The 22,834-nt window shown below is 54.6% G+C and overlaps 1 protein-coding gene across 5 annotated transcripts in view; it reads right to left on the reverse strand.

Moving 5' to 3' along the window:
• KCNJ3 (potassium inwardly rectifying channel subfamily J member 3) overlaps nucleotides 1–18,687 on the reverse strand; it is a 54,472-nt gene extending 35,785 nt beyond the window's left edge. For 3 of the 5 annotated variants that reach the window (XM_033001264.2, XM_042784323.1, XM_042784322.1), the window contains exons 1-2: nucleotides 17,864–18,687; nucleotides 11,350–11,566 (exon numbers count right to left, since the gene is read on the reverse strand). In XM_033001264.2, coding sequence (XP_032857155.2) covers nucleotides 11,350–11,566; nucleotides 17,864–18,541 — 895 coding nt within the window. In that variant the 5' untranslated portion in view covers nucleotides 18,542–18,687. Of the gene's footprint in view, nucleotides 1–4,315; nucleotides 4,729–7,153; nucleotides 7,997–11,349; nucleotides 11,567–17,863 lie in introns of those variants that run through there. The other 2 variants (XM_042784321.1, XM_042784324.1) reach the window with 2 other exon arrangements.
• Between the last annotated feature and the right edge of the window lie 4,147 nt (nucleotides 18,688–22,834).

Raw genomic sequence — 22,834 nt, forward strand, 5'->3', positions numbered from 1 at the left:
AGTATTTCCATTCTTTGTTCAAACCATTTTGCAGGTGTCCTGGGTTGAGTGAGTGGTGGAGTTTTTTGGTGGCAGGGGAGGGGGCTATCGGGGCGGCCCCCTGTGAGAAGCTTCTCGAAGCTTCCCCAGCTCCACGTCAGCTCCACTTCTGTTTGGAAAACTGAGCCAATCGGCTGCGCCTCTGCGATAACGTATTTAAGAAGGGACGTGGTGACGGGCAGTGGGACTTGTGAGGAGGAGTTGCTGCAGCTGCGTGAACACCAAGGTCAGTGGAGGAACGGAGGAAGAAAGGAGGGGGGAGGTGTGCCGGAGCAGAGACCCCCCTGTATCCTGTGGGGAGACGGCAGGGCGCCCCCCCCTGCCACCCATGGAGATCTACGGTGGAGCAGACACTGATTTGTGGCCTGTTGCTCCTGCTCAGCTGATCAAGGTGCTGTGCCCAAAGAAGGCCGGGGTCTCATGGGAAAAGGCAGCCCCGCTGCTGTAATTCAGTGCTGGGAGGATTGCAGCATGCGGGGGGTCCCACGCCGGAGCAGCTCGGGAAGGGCTGCAGCCGTGGGAGGGAATCCAGTCGGAGGAAGTTAGTGACCCATGACGGAGCAGTGTGGGGAACGCTGTGGCCCATGGGAGGAATTCAAGTCAGAGAAAGTTTGTGGAGGACTGTCTGCTGTGAGAGGGGGACCACGATGCAGCAGGAGGAACAAGTTTTGGACACTCCCCTCACCAAACATGAAGGAAGTGGCAGCACTGCCTGCACCCCCCATTCCCTGCCCCTGCGCCCCTGGGGGAGGAGGTAGAGATATCGGGAGCAGAGCTGAGCCCGGGAAGAAGGGAGGGGTGGGGGGAAGGTGTTCTCAAGATGTGGCAATGCTTCTCACTGTCCTACTCTGTTATGTGTTGTTAGTGTCTGTAACAAATGTATGTTCTTTTTTTCTTCCCCTAATGAGTCTGCCTTTTGCTTGTGATCATAAAAGGGGGATTTTTTCCCCATCCCAGTCCTATCTTGAACCCCAAGCCTGGCTCTCTGTCCCTTCTCATTGCTGGAGGGGAAGGGAGAGAGAGCTGCTGCATTGTGGTTGGCTGTCAATCAGGCCTAAACCACAACAGCAGGAATCTTCTTATTTTGGCTACGCCACACCCCACCTCCAGATGCGGGTGGGTAAAATGTCCCGCAGGTTCATGGTGGCTCCAATTTAGATCCCGGCCCAACCCCTACACGCGCACGAGTTGAGCGGTGCTCTAAGCCAATATTCTCACAGATCCACAACAGCATCCCTGGGACTCCAGTACTGGGGCTATTGTAGCCAAAGCTTTTTTTTGACCAGAAACACAAAAAAAAAAAAAAAAAAAAAATCACTAAATCATTTATATGACTCAGGAGCAGCAGTAGTGATGGCAAGAGGAAAAGAATAAATTTAAGATCCCCCATAACTGAAAAAAAAAAAATAGGCGAGAAACAGCACACAATTTGAGCACTGTAGAGTTTTCTTATTCATTCAGGAATTTCTCAGAGAGGAGCAGTTCGGGTCTATATTTAGCAAGCAGCATCTCCACGTCCCTGCCTGCTGGGGGGTTTACAGGCTCCCTGCCCGGTGCCGCAGCACGGGAAAGCAAACACCCCCCGCAGCCCCATCGCCTTTGCCCCCTGGAAAATTCAAGCCCCCTTCGCCTTCCGCACGTTCCCGACCAGCGCTCGGCTTGAGCTGACACCACCCTCCAGCCCCACCGGGGAGATCCTGCCCCCCCAGCACCCCCGAAACCGAACCCACACTGCTCCAGCTGCAGAAGGGACGCAGCTCGCACGAAACTGGGTATTCCTATTTTTCTTCCTAGATACGTTCCATTTCCTGGAGGCATGGCACAGATTTATCCGAGATCAAGTTCTAGTGCTCCTGAGTTTTCTGGATGATTGCACATGTCACCCCCCCAGAGATTACTAGCTCGTGCTTAGCCCTCCAGTACTTATACATGGAAAAAATTGAACTGGATGTGTAGACTGATGGTACAAGGGTCCGCCTGTGCCAGCACACACAGCACAAGAAGGCTTGTTCAAGGAGAATGTATTCTGTTTGATTAAGCATGAACAAGTATTTTTTGCAAAGACATGACTTCTGATGAATCACCAGTTATTCAGATGATATATGGTAAAAGGAAAGCTCCTGCAGAGCTCTAGATTAAAACCACTATCGTTTTTCTCTCCTGTATCTCCAAAGAGATCTAAGGGAAAAAAAAAAAAAAAAAGGAGAAAGAGCCACGAAGGCTTTATGCAGTGAAATTCAGTACTTTGGGGAATTGCTGCCTTACGCAGGAAGAGGGATGGGTTATCCAAAATACAACGGCTGCAAGTTATGTAAGGGACGCAGTTACCAAAACTGTTCTCTTCCAGTTGTGCCTCCTTAGAACTAGCACACAAACCCCTACACTTCTGCTACATTTTCCCAGAACCTTAAATGTTTTGATTAGCATTTAAAAAATGCCTTCCCCCCCCCCCTTTTTTTTTTTTTTTTTTTTTTCTGATCCAGCTGAGCCCTTTGGCTGTGCTGCACCTGAGCAGCAGCTGCAGGAGGGGCAGAGGGAACCTGGGTGAGGAAGGTCCCAATTCCAGCACATCCTCGCTGTGACAGTGACAAACGCGTTTGCCTGTGCGGCAAACAAATATTGGGTTTTCCGCTAAAAGATTTTACCTAACGGCAGCACCGGAAAAAGATTTGCTGAACTGCTAAGATCACAAGATTTTTAAATTAGTATTTTATCATGTTTAAGTTATGCTTAAAAAAAAATAATAATAAAAGGGAAATTAAAAAAAAAAAAAAAAAAAAAAGCCCCTTTCATCATGTAGAACTGCTGAATTGTTCTCTTCCTGTCGGTTGCCCATCTAAGACACCTCACTGATGCCTCAGCACTAAAACAACGGTGGAGTCTCCCTCCTTGGAGATATTCAAAAGCCGGCTGGCAATCAGCTCGGGGTGGCCCTGCTTGAGCCAGGGGGGCTGGACCGATGACCTCCAGACGTTTCCCCCCCCTCAACCTCAACCGCCTGTGACTCTGTGATATTGTGCAGAGAAGCGGTTGGGAGAGGGGATTTCTACGCCGTTGAGTTATCCCCGGTGAAAGCTGGCGCGGGCTCCCCAAGACCCCGGTCCCACCCCACCGACGGGAGGAGGCCCCTCACCCCTCGCCAAAGGCCACGACGAGCAGGTCCCCGGCACACGTGGGGGTCCCCGGCACCCGTGGGGGTCCCCACCCCACCCAACCCAAGGGACTGATGCTCCGAGCTGCCATCGCACCGGCCAACGGAACAAGCGAGGACCCAGCCGCGGCGGAGCGACGCCGGCACGCGTGATCCCGGGCAAGAGTCTGCTCCCCCCACCTGGAGCTCCTCCCTCCGCCTCCCCACCCAAATTCCTGCCCCGTGGATGCGATGAGATTGATGATACCTCATGGACACCAAGATCCGAGGGTGGAGGAGGAGAGCGAGAGGACGAACAAGGTACAACTTACGAAGTCTCCCAACTCTCAAGTGATGCAGTGGTTTGATTGGGGTTAGCTCCTCCATTAACTCCAAAGTATTTTCCCCTCTCTGCCCACAACACTTTTCACACATCTGCACAAAACCCTCAAAATCCAAATGATAACATAAAGGCAGAATAAATGCGTCTTATGCTCCACCTTCAAAGCTGCTAAATTTGTATTGGGCTTTTTTTGAAGCTAAGCAACCTTGAGAAGAATGGATAGGAAAAACATTTTTAAATAGCCCTAGAAATTATCTAAATCACATTAGCTTTCAGATCTGTGTTACAGTTCTCTGTTCACTCAAGTTGTTTCAGTTTTGAAATCATTCCCATGATTCTGTTTCTGAGAGCAACCTTCCTATGGAGACCAACAGTTTCATAATTCAAGCTATAAATGTTTTTAAAAGTAAAACCGGTGGAATAAGCCTTTGATTTCATCTCTATTTATCTAGTTAAAAAGCCTAGCGGGCTGTTTGATTTCTTTAATCAGAAAATGATGTTAAAAGGTTTCCAAAATAACATTTAATGAGTTTTGAAAATGGATGCATAGACCATCGCTGCCAGGTTTCTGTACGTTTCAGGTTCTTATTAACTGTTCATTCTTTTAGCAATTGCAGCAGCTTATCGGTAAGTCGCAGGATAATACAGCAATTGTAAAAGGCTATGTACTCCTAAATGCATGCAAAGGCAAAGGCCCAGAAGGGGAAACCCAGTGCAAGAGTCAAAACTCGTTCTCCCCCTGAACATCCCCGGGAAGGTTTGCTGACAACGGAGCTTAAAATTCTCCATCACAATAATGTGAGATCAGGACAATAGGTTTTGAAAATAAACGCTTCGAGTGTTCTTCGAAATTATATGTTATCGTAACAATGGAGGGGTTGAACGTATATCAAAAATAATCCTAAATTATTAGCAATTACCCTTATGAATCATAACCACCTTTGGATTCTGGAAAGCCACGTGAACATCTCAGCTGTGAAGCTCTCCCATCGCCGACTGACGCGCCCAACGCTGGCGACAAACCAACGCCCAGAGCCAGCGCTGAGCATCCTCCAGCGTCCCCGGGGAAAGCTCCTGGGGTCTGGCTTTGGGATGAGCCCCGAGCACTCCCCACGCCAGAGTCCGAGTCGGTGGGTCACGCAGGAGGGAGAGAGGAGAGCCCTGAGCCACCCACTGTCACCGAAAGCATCCGTGGCTGTGACCCCCTCACCGTGACCTCCAAAAAAAAAAAAAGAACCTGCTGAGATAAGGTGCTTCTGTTTCCTAAAAGCGAGGGGAGGGGAAGGGGGAAGGAGGGAGGGGAAGGGGGAAGGAGGGAGGGGAAGGGGGAAGGAGGGAGGGGAAGGGGGAAGGAGGGAGGGGAAGGGGGAAGGAGGGAGGGGAAGGGGGAAGGAGGGAGGGGAAGGGGGAAGGAGGGAGGGGAAGGGGGAAGGAGGGAGGGGAAGGGGGAAGGAGGGAGGGGAAGGGGGAAGGAGGGAGGGGAAGGGGGAAGGAGGGAGGGGAAGGGGGAAGGAGGGAGGGGAAGGGGGAAGGAGGGAGGGGAAGGGGGAAGGAGGGAGGGGAAGGGGGAAGGAGGGAGGGGAAGGGGGAAGGAGGGAGGGGAAGGGGGAAGGAGGGAGGGGAAGGGGGAAGGAGGGAGGGGAAGGGGGAAGGAGGGAGGGGAAGGGGGAAGGAGGGAGGGGAAGGGGGAAGGAGGGAGGGGAAGGGGGAAGGAGGGAGGGGAAGGGGGAAGGAGGGAGGGGAAGGGGGAAGGAGGGAGGGGAAGGGGGAAGGAGGGAGGGGAAGGGGGAAGGAGGGAGGGGAAGGGGGAAGGAGGGAGGGGAAGGGGGAAGGAGGGAGGGGAAGGGGGAAGGAGGGAGGGGAAGGGGAAGGAGGGAGGGGAAGGGGGAAGGAGGGAGGGGAAGGGGGAAGGAGGGAGGGGAAGGGGGAAGGAGGGAGGGGAAGGGGGAAGGAGGGAGGGGAAGGGGGAAGGAGGGAGGGGAAGGGGGAAGGAGGGAGGGGAAGGGGGAAGGAGGGAGGGGAAGGGGGAAGGAGGGAGGGGAAGGGGGAAGGAGGGAGGGGAAGGGGGAAGGAGGGAGGGGAAGGGGAAGGAGGGAGGGGAAGGGGGAAGGAGGGAGGGGAAGGGGGAAGGAGGGAGGGGAAGGGGGAAGGAGGGAGGGGAAGGGGGAAGGAGGGAGGGGAAGGGGGAAGGAGGGAGGGGAAGGGGGAAGGAGGGAGGGGAAGGGGGAAGGAGGGAGGGGAAGGGGGAAGGAGGGAGGGGAAGGGGGAAGGAGGGAGGGGAAGGGGGAAGGAGGGAGGGGAAGGGGGAAGGAGGGAGGGGAAGGGGGAAGGAGGGAGGGAAGGGGGAAGGAGGGAGGGGAAGGGGGAAGGAGGGAGGGGAAGGGGGAAGGAGGGAGGGGAAGGGGGAAGGAGGGAGGGGAAGGGGGAAGGAGGGAGGGGAAGGGGGAAGGAGGGAGGGGAAGGGGGAAGGAGGGAGGGGAAGGGGGAAGGAGGGAGGGGAAGGGGGAAGGAGGGAGGGGAAGGGGGAAGGAGGGAGGGGAAGGGGGAAGGAGGGAGGGGAAGGGGGAAGGAGGGAGGGGAAGGGGGAAGGAGGGAGGGGAAGGGGGAAGGAGGGAGGGGAAGGGGGAAGGAGGGAGGGGAAGGGGGAAGGAGGGAGGGGAAGGGGGAAGGAGGGAGGGGAAGGGGGAAGGAGGGAGGGGAAGGGGGAAGGAGGGAGGGGAAGGGGGAAGGAGGGAGGGGAAGGGGGAAGGAGGGAGGGGAAGGGGGAAGGAGGGAGGGGAAGGGGAGCCAGGCTTTGCTGAGCTCAGCCCTGCTGCTCCCCGGGGAGGTCCAGGAGGGGTCAGAAGGCCCCCGGGTTCCTCCCCTCTAGGGATGCGCTGGGCCCGCCGCCCTCTTTCCACGTGGTGTTAGCTAAACAACTTAAAAGCTGTAATTAAGGAAGCTAAGGAAAGCATAAAGAAATGTTTATATTTCCAGAAATTAAAATTTCAGTGACGAGGCGGTAAATTAACTTAATCAAGTTGGGAGGCATCTATGAGAAATGATTTTTTATACGATTTAATGAGAGAAGGCATCGGAAATGGTGATTTTAATCAGCCAAGTGGGATTTTTAAGCAAGAAGATCCTGCTTAAACAACTCATTAGACTTCTCAAAAAAGTCTTTACTGTCCCTGCAGACATTCAGAACGAGATTTATTGTATATATTTACTAATTCTCTAAATCCCTTGGAAAATTGCATATCAAAATTCAACTGATTAAAGCAGAAAACAAAGTCAAAAAAAAAAAAAAAAGGTCTTCATAAGCACCTGATAAAGAAAACCAAGAGGCTGTAAGTCCCTCTCAAAAGGCAGAGCTGACTCAAATCAAATGCTATTAGGGCTCCTAAATCCTTATTTATTATGAATACAAGGGCTATATTAGAGTGAGAAATACTCAATACCTTCTAATACTTTTTATAATTTGCAAGACACTTGCACCCCGGCCCGCACCAGGCAGCGACACCGGAGGAGTGGAATGGGAATAACGTGGGAAAGGGCGAAGTACAGGGGCCCCTTCAGACCCTCGAACTGCGCTGTCGAATTGGCAGAACCTGCCACGAAAAGCCTCTCTGTGCTCCGATGGGAAACGCGACAGTATTGCTAAATATATTTCAAAATCATGATTTATGGAAGCATTTCAAAACATGTCAAGAGCCCTGAATCCACCCCATCGATCCTTCCGGTGACTTTAATTCTCTCATCTTTTTTATACGTTGAACCAGAAGCCCGCGTTTATTTTTTACAGGTGTTTCTGCCTCCTCCAGTTCCAGACTAAAGGCCGCTCCTGTTGTGTCAGTACAAACAGAAGAAAAGACGTGCTAAGAGTATAGCATGAAAATATTTTTGTTATTTATTATTATTCGCTTGCCATCTAATTCCTGACACTGGGGCCAGCAGATCTCCACAGGACACGGGAAAGGTGCACGAGTAGCTCGGCTCTTTACGAAGGACGTTGTAGATCTAAGCACAGTTTCACAGCGCTTTTCGGGCAGACACAGAAAATAATTTACTTGAAAAACCAAACCAGGAGTGTAGGCTGAAAACACCAGCTCCCCCCCTTTAAACTATGCGAGTTGAAGAACTTTGATGAATATCAAAGCCTTTTTCGTTCAATTCCCATCAGCAAAGATGCAGGGTAGGACTCTCCTGCAGCCCAGGATGTGGCAGAGGGGAGCAAACAGCGCAATAATTCCTCTGCGCTGCATTTCTGGGATGGGTAAGAAAACAATTTATCTCCATGGAATTGATGCTCTTCACGAAAATTTTACCGGAAAAAAAAAAAAAAAAAAAAAAAAAAAAGCAGCTTTAGAGAATTGGCTGTATTATAAAAAATATTCTTCAGAAAGAAACCAGATGCCAAGGCTGCATCCTTGTACCAACTCCTCCGCTTTCACTGCGTTCTGGTGTTGAAGTACAGCCCTTGGAGTTTCCACGTCCAGTTCAATCTAACGACACAAAACGATGATGATTTTTTTCACGCAGTTCTCAATAGGAGAGGAACAGATAACCACGGCAAAGGCCAAAGGTAGAAAGTTCTTCGCTCTGCACTAAACATCTATTTTACTCCTGGGGTGCATTGCAAGAGCAGGATTGTAGAAGAAGCTCGCTCTCGGGAGGCTGCTGTCCTATCTGCACGGGTTTCACTCATAATTAAATGAAATACCGCTCCCAGTAGGATGAACGGGACGTTGTGATTGTGCTTCCAAACTCCCAAACTCCCACCCCGAGGCAACCCCACGGAGGTGCAGGGCAGCAGCCACCAGAAAGGGGCTCCCGGGCAGCTGGAAGGGCTGAAGGCTGCAGCATCGCCCCAGGTACCGGCTGGGCTGGTGCTGGAGGCACAACCCCCCCCCCCCAGGTAACTCTGAGGCAAACAGGCTGAGAAAGAGCGAAGGGCTGGGGGGGGGGGGAGAGCGGAGCCCCTCCAAAACACTCCCAGGAATGAAATTCCAGCCCCGGGGTGAAGAAGGGGGAGGCTGGAGCTGCTCAAGCGGCCGGATTAGCCCAGGGTGAGGCTGGGGCAGGGAGTCCTGTGAAGGCAGGACGGCTCTGCTGGGGGGCAGCCCGGGAAGCCCCAAGGGCCACCTGGGGCTTCCTTGGCCACCCAATTCACATTAAAGTTGGCAGCACCTTTCCCCCTCCCCAAGAATGGAGGGGGGGGGCGCGGAGCGAAGCAAGGGAGGCAGGATAGAAAGAAGCGAGCAAGCAGGAGGGACGCATCCCTGAAACTCAGACAGGACCAACGCAGGAGCCTGGACCCGTGATCTCTATTCCTCTACCCTCTCTCTCTTCTTTTCTTTTTCCCCTTTTTCCTTATTACCATTAAGTAATGCAAATCATACTATCACTCGCCATAATCCGTCCTATACTTAGCCAGTTACCGTATATCCAATTATTGGAAAATAAGAAACATTTGTGCATGGACTTTGAGACTCTTCTCACCGTTCTCTGCTCCGTCAGGATTTACAAGTCGAAGTGACTCGTCTCCCTCCTCTGCACGGGACGTGACTGGACCGGACAAAAAGTAACCCCAGACCCCTCTCCCATCCAGCGCACTCCCCGCTTCAAGCACCCGCAGCTGCAACTGCGGCTCGTTTGCCAACCAACCACAGTTTATTTAATCGTCCTCCAACCTACTTCCCGCAGGCCACGTATCCATCCTCCGCAGGGCTCTCCCCAACCACCCGCCGACCAGTCGGGCTCAGCCCCTGCTCCCTCTCCAGCCACACGCAAGCAAAATTAATTGGAAAAGCCTTTTCAAGCGTGTGACCTACTCGCCGACTCTCCGAGATGAAAAAACAAAAAGCAAGCAAACAAACAAACAAACTAAAAGCAACCACACACAAAAACAAACAAACAAACAAACAACAACAAAGCATTGCTTTTATACCTAACCAAAAATAGCACCCTGGTTTCCAAACAACTGCAAGTTATTTCTGTTCTTTCCACGCCAGCAGACATCCCAGACTTGCATTGAGCTTCGGACAGCGGGTGCACACTACAGCAAGGGCAGGTGAGGGCCTTGCACCGAGGAGGAAGAAAGCACAGAGCGAGTCTCCTATCACCTTTATCTACGAAACAGCCCACAGAGCAAGCTGCGAATTATTTCACAGTATTTCTAATAATCGCCTTCAAGTGATTGCTTCTGCTCTGGGGTGGCGGTGGGATGCCAACCGTGAGGTGAGACAGCTCAGATGGAAGATTTCTGCCACGCGCCGCCACCGCAAAGGGAAGCAGCCTGCTGGGTGCAACACGTACTATCGCCGCGGGGGTTGATGCCTCCTGACCTTCAGCCAGCCCAGCTCCGGCGGCCCCACTTCCCAGCATCGGACTCAACTTCTCAGAAAACTACTTCCGACTTAAACCCGTTTTCTTACCTTAGCAGAGGCGTTCAGCTACGTAACCCGTACGAAACACTTCCCGTTTTTCTTGCTATACGACGCGCATTCACGCACACCGAGCGCCCACGCCTGCGTGCAGAGGTTACCCCGTGTTCCCAGGGCGAGACCTCCACCTTGCTGAAAGCGTTCTGGCGTTAAGGTGAAAGGCTGGGGAGGTGGAAACCGCCGTAAAGATTCTGCTGGGGGGGGGGAGCACTGGGACGGAGAGGTGGGTCCTGACTTTCTGCAAGTTTAAAACCTACCAAGTGCCCGCCCCTCCTCCCTTAAAATCAAAGGGCACCCATTAGATGGGATGACCCCCCTTCCTCGCACCTGGGCTTGCTTTCCTTACCTCGGCCAGGCTCAGCAAAGGCTCCCAGCTGGAAACCATCCGTGGGGAGGGCATGAAACGAGACTCCCCACCACCTGCGGCACCTCCGCCTTCCTATTTACATCCTCTTCCCATCACTGAACCCAGTTCCCCTCCAGGCCACCTGCTCTCCAGCTCAATACCCTCTTCCTCTCTCATTTACTCACATTTTTAAAGATTTTTTTTTTTAAAACTTTAAAACCCTTTCATCCTTCCATGTTTTATCAAGATCCAGCACATTTTGCTCTATTTTACCCAATATTCATCTCATCTTCTAAAACTAGGTCACAAAATTTGCAAGCTTACGTGAGTTAGGCTTTACAGATTCAGAAAATATCTCCTTTTTTTTTTTTTTTTTTCTGTGTATAATTTCTAAGTCTGAGAAATTTACCGAAATAAACTCACCGTATACAAACACACCGCTTCGCTTTAAAATTCTAATGAGTCATTTAACAAATTCCTTTTCTTCCATCATTTCTGTTTCAAACCCGTTCTGCCAGGAAAGGAGACAACCTGGAGTTCTCTGGTCTGCGTGTCAGCCCTGAAATCCTCACGTGAGCCAGCTATGCTAACAGTAGGGATTTTTTTCTTGAAGTATCAGGGATATTTTCTTGAACAGCGCGGACGGGTCGCTTCTGCTGCCCCCCCAGGGTACCAGGCTGAGTTACTAAAATACCACACCCCGAGGCTCCTGGACGTGGCCTCCTGCGCTCGAAAGCCACCCAGCTCAGCAACGCTGGGACACCACAGCATTCAAACCGAAAAAAAAAAAACAAAAAACAAAACAACCCAAAATATTCTGAATATCTGACCCCGCTGCGGTGCCGTATCCCCAAGCCACGGTGGCCACCACCACTGAGGTTTCTCCTCCTTGCCCGGAGCGCCGAAGCCACGTTGCCAAAAAAAATCCCTCCCAACCTTCTCCCTCGGTAGGAAAACACGCCTTCGGCCACCCCGGCGCGCTCGCCGGGAGGATCAAAGGGCAATCTGATTTTTTTACCGGCGAGGGCGGCGTCTGCTCCGCGGAGCATCCCCTTCCTCTACTCACCCGTCGTCTCCACGATGCCCTCCAGGATGACGACGATCTCGAACTGCTCCGTTTGCATGCTGCGCTGGGAGAGGTCGTAGAAGGGGCTCTTGGCGTCTATCACGTGGCAGATGGTGAGCGGGGACACGAGGAAAAGCTGGTCGGCCCCCGTGCTGAAGCCCACGTCCAGCTCCAGCTGATCCAGCGGGAGGAACTCGCCCTCCGGGGTCTGGCGGGACTGGACGGGCAGCGAGGGGAGAGACAGACAGAGAGACGTCACCGCCGGAGAGGCCATCACCAGAGCATCCCGCGTCACCCGCGGCGCGAGGACAAACCCCCCCTCCGGCCGCACGGCCCGGCCCTGGAATGGGTGGAAACAGAGAAATTCTTCCTAACCGAACCCACACCTTCCCGCCGCCGCAGCTCACCGACACGGGAGCCCTGGGGATTGGGAGCGCTGGGCACCGACCCGCAGCACCCATCCCGCCCGTCACCCAGCTCTGCACGCCATCCCCCCCCCCCCGCCCCCCCAAACCAGGGGGCCCAGAGCTGTGCCCCTGCCCGGGGGGGGGGGGGTGCGTGTGCCAACGAAGGGGGAATCTCCCCTCACGATACCCAAAACCTCACAAAATCCACGCTGCGACACAGCGATTGCAGGTGAGGGCTCGCAGCCACCTCCAGGGTCCCCCCCCCCCTCGGCGAGGGACTGTCCGCGAACTCCTGGCAGAAAGCGGCAGCGATCGGATTAATTACCAGATTTTCCCAAAAGAGCGAGTTCCCCAGCACTGCTTCCCAACGACTGGTGCAAGCCCCGCACCAGCCGAGCTCGCAGTTCTCCGGGGAAGCTTTTCCATCGCTCTCCTTTAGCCAAAAGAAGCCCGGAGAAGGGGATGCTGTTACTGCTTTGGCTGGAGCCGCTTGAGACACGGCAAAGCAGCGTTTCACAGCTCCGCACCACGTCCATAAAATCACGGCTGGAGCTGAAAGCTCAGATTTGGCTCTCGGGCTCATGCCCCTCGTCGCAAGCCACGCTCCACACAGAGCCCTGCCATCAGCACCGCCAGCCCAAACGCTCCCTCTCCCGCTTGGATTTCTCCCCTCCCTTGTAATACATCGGCAGGAACAGAACGTTATAGCTTTTCCCGGTCATTATTTTCATTATACACTTTCCCATTATTTGCTACTCAGGTTTTCAAAAGCAGTTTTGCAAACTGCTGTATTCATCATACACAGCCAAAACCCCGCGTTCAATCACTACCTGAGGCGCCCTTCCATCCTTCCGGATGTGAAACTCCCCATATTTAGCAATACCACTGACTTGATGTGGGATGTTTTAATTTTTTTTTTTTTTTTTTTTTTTTTAAATCCCGTTGCAGGGTGTGGGAGGCTGCTGGGTGCCCCCGGGGCACGGGGGGTGAAGCTACAGCTGAGCCCCCCCGAGGTCGCCAGCAGTTGGGAGCCTAAAAGCAAATGGCAGCAGACAGAGCAAAAAAAAAACGGATTATGCGCCTCGCTTAGGATTTGATTTCTATTTTTACAATTTTCCCTGAACGGTGGCTGGACCTGCAAGAGATCTAATGCCGAACGAACAATCGCGTGCTTTGATTTTTGTGTGTGAAAATTCAGATTTATCACACCTGCCTCTGCTACCCCATCCTAGCGTATGCCATGCAGTTCTAGGCAAAGGCATCAGAGCCAAGAAAACATCTAGAGCACATCTGCATAAATATCCTGCCTGCGGGGTTTTGTTTGTTCTTTCTTTAGAGAGAAGTCTGGTTTTCAATAAAAAGACAAAAACACAGGCAGAACACCACCTAACACCCGTAAGCAGGGCAAGGAGCAGCTCGAGGGAGGGAACTGCTTCTGTCAGACAGCCCGACCCAGCAGCCACGGGGGAGGCGAAGGCTGGCCCAGTTCCGGGGGACACCGTCGTGCCGGGGACACCGAGACCTTGCCACCGGGCTCGGCGCTGGGACAAAAAAGGTGGAAAATGAAAACCGGCCAGCCAAACCCCCCCCCCCCCCACCCACGCGCAGAGGTGAACTGTTATTTGGCAAAAAAAAAAAAAATAAAAAAAAATATTCCTATCGAGCCGACACCTTAACGGATGGAACAGTGATGAAAAAGGAGAGTTATAAGGCAACGTGGTGCTTGAGGGACTCGAGGTCCTGAGAAAAAGGTGTGAACTGGGGGGGTGGGGGGTGGGGGAGAAAATGATGGGGAGGAAAGGGGAAAAGGGGGTGGGGTGCTGCGAGCTGTAACCGCAGCGCCGGGGGGGGACCCTGCTCCCACTCCCACGGCACGGTCACGCTACCACCCCCACCCCCCCCCCCCCACGGGAGCTCACGGGATTCCCGGGGAATTCGGCGTCTCCGTCACAAACACCCTCCTGTTGTAACAGCCGCGGTAAAAACAGGGGTTACGTTATTCAGCTGTGAAGTCTTACACACAAAGTGCGATCGCTTCTGCTCGGAGGGAATTGAGATAAAGATTGAGAGCTAAAATGCTACGGACAAACCAAATATTGTTTTACAACTACCCCTGAGCTGCTGGCAGGACTCAGCCCAAGGCAGGGTGTGAGAACTCGGACTAGTGACTATTTTGCCAAGACATTTCTAGGAAGAAATGACCTTGAGTGATTCTTTTTAACTCAGTGTAATGTAGAGAGGAAAGTACAGGGCGCCTAAGTTTCATGCAAGTTCTTCACAATCCTATTTTAAAAAGTGAAAATTACAGTGAATGCGTCTCTGCATTAACTTGCCGCTTTTAAGGTTTTATATATGTTGGTTTTTTTGTTTTTTTTTTTTTTTTCTCCAGCATGGTCTAAGCTTAACTGGAAAAAAAAAAAAAATAATGACAGTATATTGGGATTTCCAATTTTACAGAGCTTTTGCAAGCAGAATGACCTTTTACAAAAAAAAAAAAAAAAGCAGCATTTCAGCAGAAAACCTGTGAGCAGCCCTACCATTAACCCTGCCCTCCCGGTTTGGCCAGAAACCTGCACTCCCGGTTACATCCACACCAAAGCAGAACCACCCGAGCAGCAACCCCCCCCCCCTCCCCGCCCCCACATTTCGGTGCTCCTGTCCACGCACAGCAGCACCCCCGGGACCTGACATCACTCTCCCTGCTGCAAATCTTTATTTTTAACTCTTTTTTTTTTTTTTTTTTTTTTTTGGCCGGCAGCGGCGAGATGCGCCCTGGCAGAGACACTGGGGAGGGGGCGTGTGGAGCCGGCTGTAACTGGACGCAGGAAAAAAAGCCGCATTTTAGCCCTTTTTCCCCTTCTCCCTCCACGTTGAGGGCTCTGGTGTGGCTTTGGGCAGGGGACGGCGAAGGGCACGGGGGGGACCCCCACGGCACGGTGTGCCACCACGCACCCTCGGCCTTGGTCTAACAGCAACGACACCCCGGGGTGCCCGGCCATGGGGCTTCCCCGAGCTCCTCTCCGTTTCTTGCTGGTTTTAAATCAGCTGCAAAAACCTTCACACACCCCACACCCCCCCCCCGGCTCCGGCTCCAGCGCTGCTGTCACAAAACCAAGAGGAGTGACGGCTACCAAGCGGCTCTTCCACATATTTGAAGCTCAGGATGTTTGGAGCCACACTAAGTTTTAAGCACCCACTTTTAAAATCCCGCCTTGCGGCACCTCTGCTTACAAAAAAAAAAGGGCTGTTTTTATTATTTTTTTTTATTATTATTTATTTTTTATTCTTTAAAGCCACTAAAGAGCGACGTTGGAGGTGACAGTCTGACCTCTCGCTAGTCAGGATGGCCTCGTCGCAGGAGGCGGGTGGAGGGGCCCCGGTGGAAACACGTATTTGGGCCAAAACGCGGCGGCTTTGGGAGCCTCTGAGCAAAAAAGCTGCTTGTGCTTCGCTGGGTGCTGCAGCCGGGGGTGAGCACCCCTCCCACCCCGAGTGGGGACCCCCCACCCCCACCCCCCGGCACAGGGACCCTGCCTGCCCCTGCACAGCACCCACCCTGAGGGCACAGCACCCACCCTGAGGGCAGGGCACCCACACCCCCTGCCACAGCACCCACCCTGAGGGCAGGGCACCCAAATCTCCTGCACAGCACCCACCCTGAGGGCACAGCACCCACCCTGAGGGCACAGCACCCACCCTGAGGGCACGGCACCCATCCTGAGGGCAGGGCACCCATCCTGAAGGCACAGCACCCATCCTGAGGGCAGGGCACCCACCCTGAGGGCAGGGCACCCACCCTGAGGGCAGGGCACCCAAATCTCTTGCACAGCACCCACCCTGAGGGCACAGCACCCACACTCCCTGCACAGCACCCACCCTGAGGGCAGGGCACCCAAATCTCCTGCACAGCACCCACCCTGAGGGCACAGCACCCACCCTGAGGGCACGGCACCCACACCCCCTGCACAGCACCCACCCTGAGGGCACAGCACCCACCCTGAGGGCAGGGCACCCACACCCCCTGCACAGCACCCACCCTGAGGGCACAGCACCCACCCTGAGGGCACAGCACCCACACCCCCTGCACAGCACCCACCCTGAGGGCAGGGCACCCAAATCTCCTGCACAGCACCCACCCTGAGGGCAGGGCACCCACCCCGAGGGCAGGGCACCCACATCCCCTGCACAGCACCCACCCCGAGGGCAGAGCACCCACAGCAACACGCGGGGTGCTCAGCACCCACCAAACACCCCCCCCCCCCCGAGCCCTTCCCACCCCCCCTTATTTCGCCCCCCCCCCCCCCCCCCCCCCCCCCCCCCCCCCCCCCCCCCGCGCCCCCCGCGGCTGCCGGAGCGAGGCTCAGCCAAACCCGCGGTTCTCCCCCGACACGCAGGACCAGTCGCCCCAGTTTGGAGTGGTCTGAAGGTCACGCGTGGGGCTGGCCCCCCCCCCCCCCGCTGCCCCGGAGCCCCAGGAGCCGGCGCACAAACCGCGCGGCGGCCGCTGCGGGCTGGGCGGAGCGCAGTGCCCGGCGGAACCCGCACCCCCCAGCTCCGCGTGTGCGCACAGCCAGCGCGGAACACCCAGCCCGCGCTCAGGAGCGATAATGCATTCTCGATAGAGAATATACTCCTCTACAACATCACGAAGTGTATCTATAGATGTATTTTCACATGGGCGCATATACGGGGGGGTATATCTCTGCATCTATGTCTATATATATTAATATGGAAGTATAGATATGTAATATATATAAATATATATGTATTTATAAATATGTATGCAACATATAATATATATATATTTATAAATGTGTATATGGAATACATGCTCTATATGTATGCAATACATGTAAATATATATATTTATAAATATATATATGTGATATGCGTATATATATGCAATACATAAAAATACATATATTTATAAATATACATGCAATATATGTTCTATATATGTGCAAAAGACGTAAATATATATTTATAAACATATATGTGTAACATATATTCGATGTATATGTAATATACGTAAATATATATATTTCTAAGTATGTATGTTCTAAATACGTGTAATATGTGTAAATATACATATTTACAAATACATATGTGTAACATACGTTCTATATATACGCAATATATGTAAATATATATAAGTATGTATCTTCTATATATGTGTAATATGTGTAAATATATATATTTATAAATATATACATGTAACATACGTTCTACATATACGCAATATATGTAAATATATATTTCTAAGCATGTATGTTCTATATATGTGTAACATATGGAAATACATATGTTTATAAATATGTATGTGTAATATATGTTCCATATATATGCGATATATGGAAATATATATATTTATAAACATATATGTGTAATACAGGTAAATACACATATACAATATATATCGATATCTATTTCTTTACAAGGCTGCTGGTCAATCAGGTGGTTGGGAGCAAACCTGGTGCCAGGCGGGCTGAGCCCGCCGAGCATTGCAGGGCCACGGGTGGGAGTGGGGGCCGGCGAAGCTGCGCCCCCAGAGCGGCGCTGGGGACCCGGCGGGAGGGTGGCAGGTGCCCACGGGGGGGGTGGCAGGTCCACAGGGGGGGGTGGCAGGTGCCCACGAGGGGGGGGTGGCAGGTGCCCACGGGGGGTTGGCAGGTCCACGGGGGGTTTGGCAGGTGCCCACGAGGGGGGGGTGGCAGGTGCCCACGGGGGGTTGGCAGGTCCACAAGGGGGGGTGGCAGGTGCCCACGAGGGGGGGGATGGCAGGTCCACAAGGGGGGGTGGCAGGTGCCCACGGGGGGGGGTGGCAGGTCCCCACGGGGGGGGGGATGGCAGGTTCCCACGAGGGGGGGATGGCAGGTGCCCATGGGGGGTTGGCAGGTCCACGGGGGGTTTGGCAGGTGCCCACGAGGGGGGGGTGGCAGGTCCACAAGGGGGGGGGGATGGCAGGTTCCCACGAGGGGGGGATGGCAGGTTCCCACGAGGGGGGGGATGGCAGGTGCCCACGAGGGGGGGTGGCAGGTCCCCACAGGGGGGGTGGCAGGTCCCGACAAGGGGGTGGCAGGCAGTGTCTCCCCCCCCCCGGCACTTACTTTGAGCAGCTTGCAGCGGATCTGCGCCGAGACCATGTGGCTGTTGCGGAGGTTGCCCACGCGGAACATGAGCGTGAGCTTGCCGTCCCGCATGGAGATGGCGGCGTGTTCGCTGAACATCAGCGTCTCGGCCCGCTTCTTGGGTTGGGACATCTTGATGAACATGCAGCCGATGAGGAAGGCGTCCACGATGGAGCCCAGGATGGACTGGAAGAGGAAGAGGATGATGCCCTCGGGGCATTTATCCGTGATGTAGCGGTACCCATAGCCGATGGTGGCCTCGGTCTCTATGAAGAAGAGGAAGGCGGAGGGGAAGTTGTAGACGTTGGCCACGCAGGGCGTGTAGCTGTCATCGTGGGCCTTGTTGAGGTCCCCACGCATGTAGGCGATCACCCACCACATGGAAGCCATGAAGAGCCAGGCCACGGTGTAGGTGAGGATGAAGATGAAGAGGTTCCAGCGCCACTTGAGGTCCACCAAGGTGGTGAAGAGGTCCGAGAGGTACCGGCTGGTCTCGCCGCCCAGGTTCCCGTGCTGCACGTTGCACCGCCCGTTCTTGTCCACGAAGCGCTGGCGCTTCCCGCGTGGGGCGGCGCGGGGGGGGGGCAGCCCCCCGCCGCTGGCCGCGGTGCTCACCACCTGGTAGTCGTCCCCCAGCTTCCGCCGCAGCGCCGACATGCTCCGCTCCGCGCCTCTCCGCGCCTCTCCGCGCCTCTCCTCCGCGCCCCGCCCCCGCCCGGCCCGGCCCCGCCGCTCTGCGGGCGCGGAGGTTCCGCTCTGCGCGGCCGCCACCCACGCGGAGCCGGCGGCAGGGGCGGGGCGGACCCCGGGGGCAGGGCAGCGCCCGGCCCCCCCTCCCCCCCAACCGCTCCGCCCCTGCGCTCCGCCCCTGCGCACCCTCCCTGCGTTCCGCCCCGTTCCGCCCTTGCGCACCGCCCCGCGCACCGCCCGCCGCACCGTCCAATACACCGCCCCCCCCACGCACCGCCCCTGCGATACGCCCCTGCGATACGCCCCGCTCCGCCCCCCGCGCACCGCCCCGCGCACCGTCCAATACACCGCCCCCCCACGCACCGCCCCGCGCACCGCCCCTGCGCTCCGCCCCGCTCCGCCCCTGCGCACCGCCCCGCGCACCGCCCCGCGCACCGCCCCGCGCCCCGTCCAACACACCGACCTCCGCGCACCGCCCCTGCGCACCGCCCCGCTCCGCCCCCCGCGCACCGCCCCGCGCACCGCCCAACACACCGCCCCCCGCGCTCCGCCCCCCGCGCACTGCCCCGCGCACCGCCCCTGCGCTCCGCCCCGCTCCGCCCCTGCGCACCTCCCCGCGCACCGCCCCGCGCACCGTCCAACACACCGACCTCCGCGCACCGCCCCTGCGCTCCGCTCCGCTCCGCCCCCCGCGCACCGCCCCGCGCACAGCCCCCCGCACCGCCCCGCTCCGCGCCCCGCGCACCGTCCAACACACCGCCCCCCGCGCTCCGCCCCCCGCGCAGCGCCCCGCGCACCGTCCAACACACCGCCCCCCGCACCCCCCGGCCCGGTGCGTTCCGCACCATCCATCCCCTCATCATCCTCTTCCTCCTCCTCCTCCTCCTCACCATCCTGCCCCCCGGGACGGGCAGAGGGGAGCCCCGCGGAGCGGGGAGGGGGGGAAGATGGGGTACCCCGGCTCCTTCGCGGTCCATTTTATTTTCATTTTTTATAGTCGCAGAAGCGGCCGGGAAGGGCTTTCCCCCCCCTCAATCCTTTCACTCAGTGGCTGGAAGCAAATTCCCAAGAGTAACAAAAATGCCACGGAAGCCCTACCGCCAGCAAAGATAATTAACGGGCTTCCAATTAAGTGTCGGTAAGTGGGCAAATTCTGCAAACCGAACTGCCAAAAATAATCTGCAGATGGCTGAAAATGATTCTTAACGTGTTTGTGGCAAAGCCGGGCGGTGCAGCCGTCCCAGCGGGCAAGGGCACCTTTCCCACGCACGGGTATTTCTGGGTCCCGTGGCCAAGGTAATTAGCACAGGGGATTTTAAAAATCGGTGGATTCGAGGATTTCTCGATCGCTAGTGGGCATTTTTTAAGCACTTTGAAAATACTGGGTAAGTTTCAAAAGAGATTTTGGGGTAAAGAGCGGAAGAAAACCAAGCTCCTGGATTTAGAAGAGTAAATAAAATAGAGATTTTCAACGGGTGATGGTCACGGGCAAAATAACCAAATAGCCGAGCAGTAACTGTGTGTAAGGTGTTAAAGGAGGCGGCTGTAACGGTTCAGCAGCTCAGGGTTATGGAAAATAGGTGTTTTAAAAATAACCTGCTCTGCCTTTCGGTTCGAGGAGCTGACCAGTGAAACACGGCCGGCGGCGAGCGCGGGTGGGAGGAAGGCAAGCTGGAGCCCGCGGCGGGGAGAGGCTTGGGCACAAGGACATGAAAATCGTGTCGTGATCAGAAAGTCTCGTGTGACGGATGTTTGCAGCAAAAAGGGACCGGGAATGCATCATTATCTCTGTCCTTGGCAGTGACCCGAGTGCAACTGGGTAATGGTGTCCAGTCCTCGTATCCATCCTTCCATAAAGAGGCGGATGAGAGGGGTGGGGGGAGAGCGGCCACGGGAAGATGAGAAAATGGGAAAAAGCAGCAAGATCCTGTCATGCAGCAGAGCCGTGAAGCACGGGAGAGGAAAAGTCCTTCCAAAAATTCACACAAGTACACATTTTCAAACTGAGAGCCAAAAAAAAAAATAACCCAAACCTGGAAATTCTATCTAGGGTATGGTGGATGTTTGGTCACTGGGGATTTTTAAATTAAATTATTAACAAAAAAAAAAAAATATATATATATATATTGGAAAAGAAGGGGACGATCTAGTTCCGTGGTGAAGCAAGGGAGGTTGGCACAGAGCGTCGGGGCCAGGAGCGGGTCGCAGCGACCTCGGGGCACCGGGCGGGCTCGGCAGCATGTGGGAAATTAAATTCACCCCGGGGAACATGTACCCTGTGGGTTTGAAAAAGCTCAGCTAATGAAGCTGAGTGAACAAAAAGCCGGTGGCTCTGCAGCGCGTGGCAGGCGAGGGGGCGCCGGTCCAGTCCTCGTCCCTACCCCACGCTTTCAGAGCCTGGTTATAAACCTGCCGGGTTTTACCCAAACTGATGGGGTTTGCCCAGACTGATGGGGTTTGCCCAAACTGATGGGGTTTGCCCAAACTGATGGGTTTTACCCAAACTGATGGGGTTTGCCCAGACTGATGGGGTTTACCCAAACTGATGGGGTTTGCCCAAACTGATGGGTTTTACCCAAACTGATGGGGTTTGCCCAAACTGATGGGTTTTACCTAAACTGATGGGTTTTACCCAAACTGATGGGGTTTGCCCAAACTGATGGGGTTTGCCCAAACTGATGGGTTTTGCCCAAACTGATGGGTTTTACCCAAACTGATGGGGTTTGCCCAAACTGATGGGGTTTGCCCAGACTGATGGGGTTAGCCCAAACTGATGGGGTTTGCCCAAACTGATGGGGTTTGCCCAGACTGATGGGGTTTGCCCAAACTGATGGGTTCTACCCAAACTGATGGGGTTTGCCCAAACTGATGGGTTTTACCCAAACTGATGGGGTTTGCCCAAACTGATGGGTTTTACCCAAACTGATGGGGTTTGCCCAAACTGATGGGTTTTACCCAAACTGATGGGGTTTGCCCAAACTGATGGGTTTTACCACGAGGGGAGGCTGGGGATGTCCATCGCCCTCGCTGCTGTCAGGCTGTTTGTACTACACTCATTATTCTGGCTGTTTCTCCCGTTTTTTTGGTTTGGTTTGTTTTTTTTTTTTTTTTTTCCTTTAATGATGTTTTCTAACAGCTCGTGCAAACCTCACCGTGGTTTCCCAGCCGATGATTTCCTCCAGCGATCCGCGCTGCCGCTGCGTGTCCCCAATAACCTCCCCCCCCCCCCCCCCTTTCCCTGCCACGGAGCCGGGACGCGCTTTTCTCCTCCCGGCAGGATCGGGCCCGTCCCCGGGGACCCTTCGCTCCCCCCTTCGCACCCCGGGGCCGGTGCCACCCGCTCACACCCGCTGAAAGCACAACACACCCCGTTTTCTGTCCATCACCGCTTCCCCTTCTTCAGCACCGCTTCCCTAAGCTGTTCCCTGCCACCGCGTTCATGCCTCGGGTTAACTCTTTTATTGTTGCAAAATTAATTTCCTTTTACCAAAACGAGTCTCACTTTTGCTATTTTCTATTCACGTTCAATCTCTCACTTCCCCTACCTTACTTTTCTTCCTGCAGCTCATTTTCCCCCCCTGGTTAACACAAATGCTGGCTGAAGTTCATCCCGAGCTGTGGCTAAGCAGCACCACGCTACCAAAATCCTCTTGGGCCAGAGCCTGACCGGCCCCTCCAGCTTCCCCTCTCCTGAACTGGGATATTTCTTTTTTCTTTCTTCCCAGGCTGGCTTCTTTCGCCTCTTCTTTCCCATCTGGAGTCTAGAAGTAGGCAAAGATTTTATATTATTAACCACAATGTTATGCTCACAGAACTACGACAGTCTAAGGGGAGCTATTTCCTTCTCCTGACTGAAATGAAAATCAAAATTATTACTGCTTTTGAGGAGACAAGCAGATTGACAAGATACTTGTTCTGTCAGTCACGGCGAGGTATGGAAAGAACACGAGCGGAAAGGAAAAAGATAGAGACTAAAAAAAACGCCCTCCATTGTGTGCGAATGGGATTGGTGGCAAGATCACGAGCAAGCCCTGGGAAGTTATTTTCTCCCGGCCAGGCGCCCGCAGCGGGTGGAAGTCCCCGAGTCTGGGGACAAAGGGAAAACACCCGGGAACTAACCGTGTCGTAAGCGCCGATTCCTGCTGCTGGCCACGGGCTGCTCGCCTCACGTCCGCTTCTCGAGGCAACCCAGAGCCCGGCAGCCCCAGGGTCAGGAAGGAAGAACCCAGAACGCTTTTCCTCACCCAAACCACAAGCTGG

Source organism: Tyto alba, unplaced genomic scaffold, assembly GCF_018691265.1.
Source record: "Tyto alba isolate M040663 unplaced genomic scaffold, T.alba_DEE_v4.0 Super-Scaffold_7, whole genome shotgun sequence".
Taxonomy (NCBI): domain Eukaryota; kingdom Metazoa; phylum Chordata; class Aves; order Strigiformes; family Tytonidae; genus Tyto; species Tyto alba.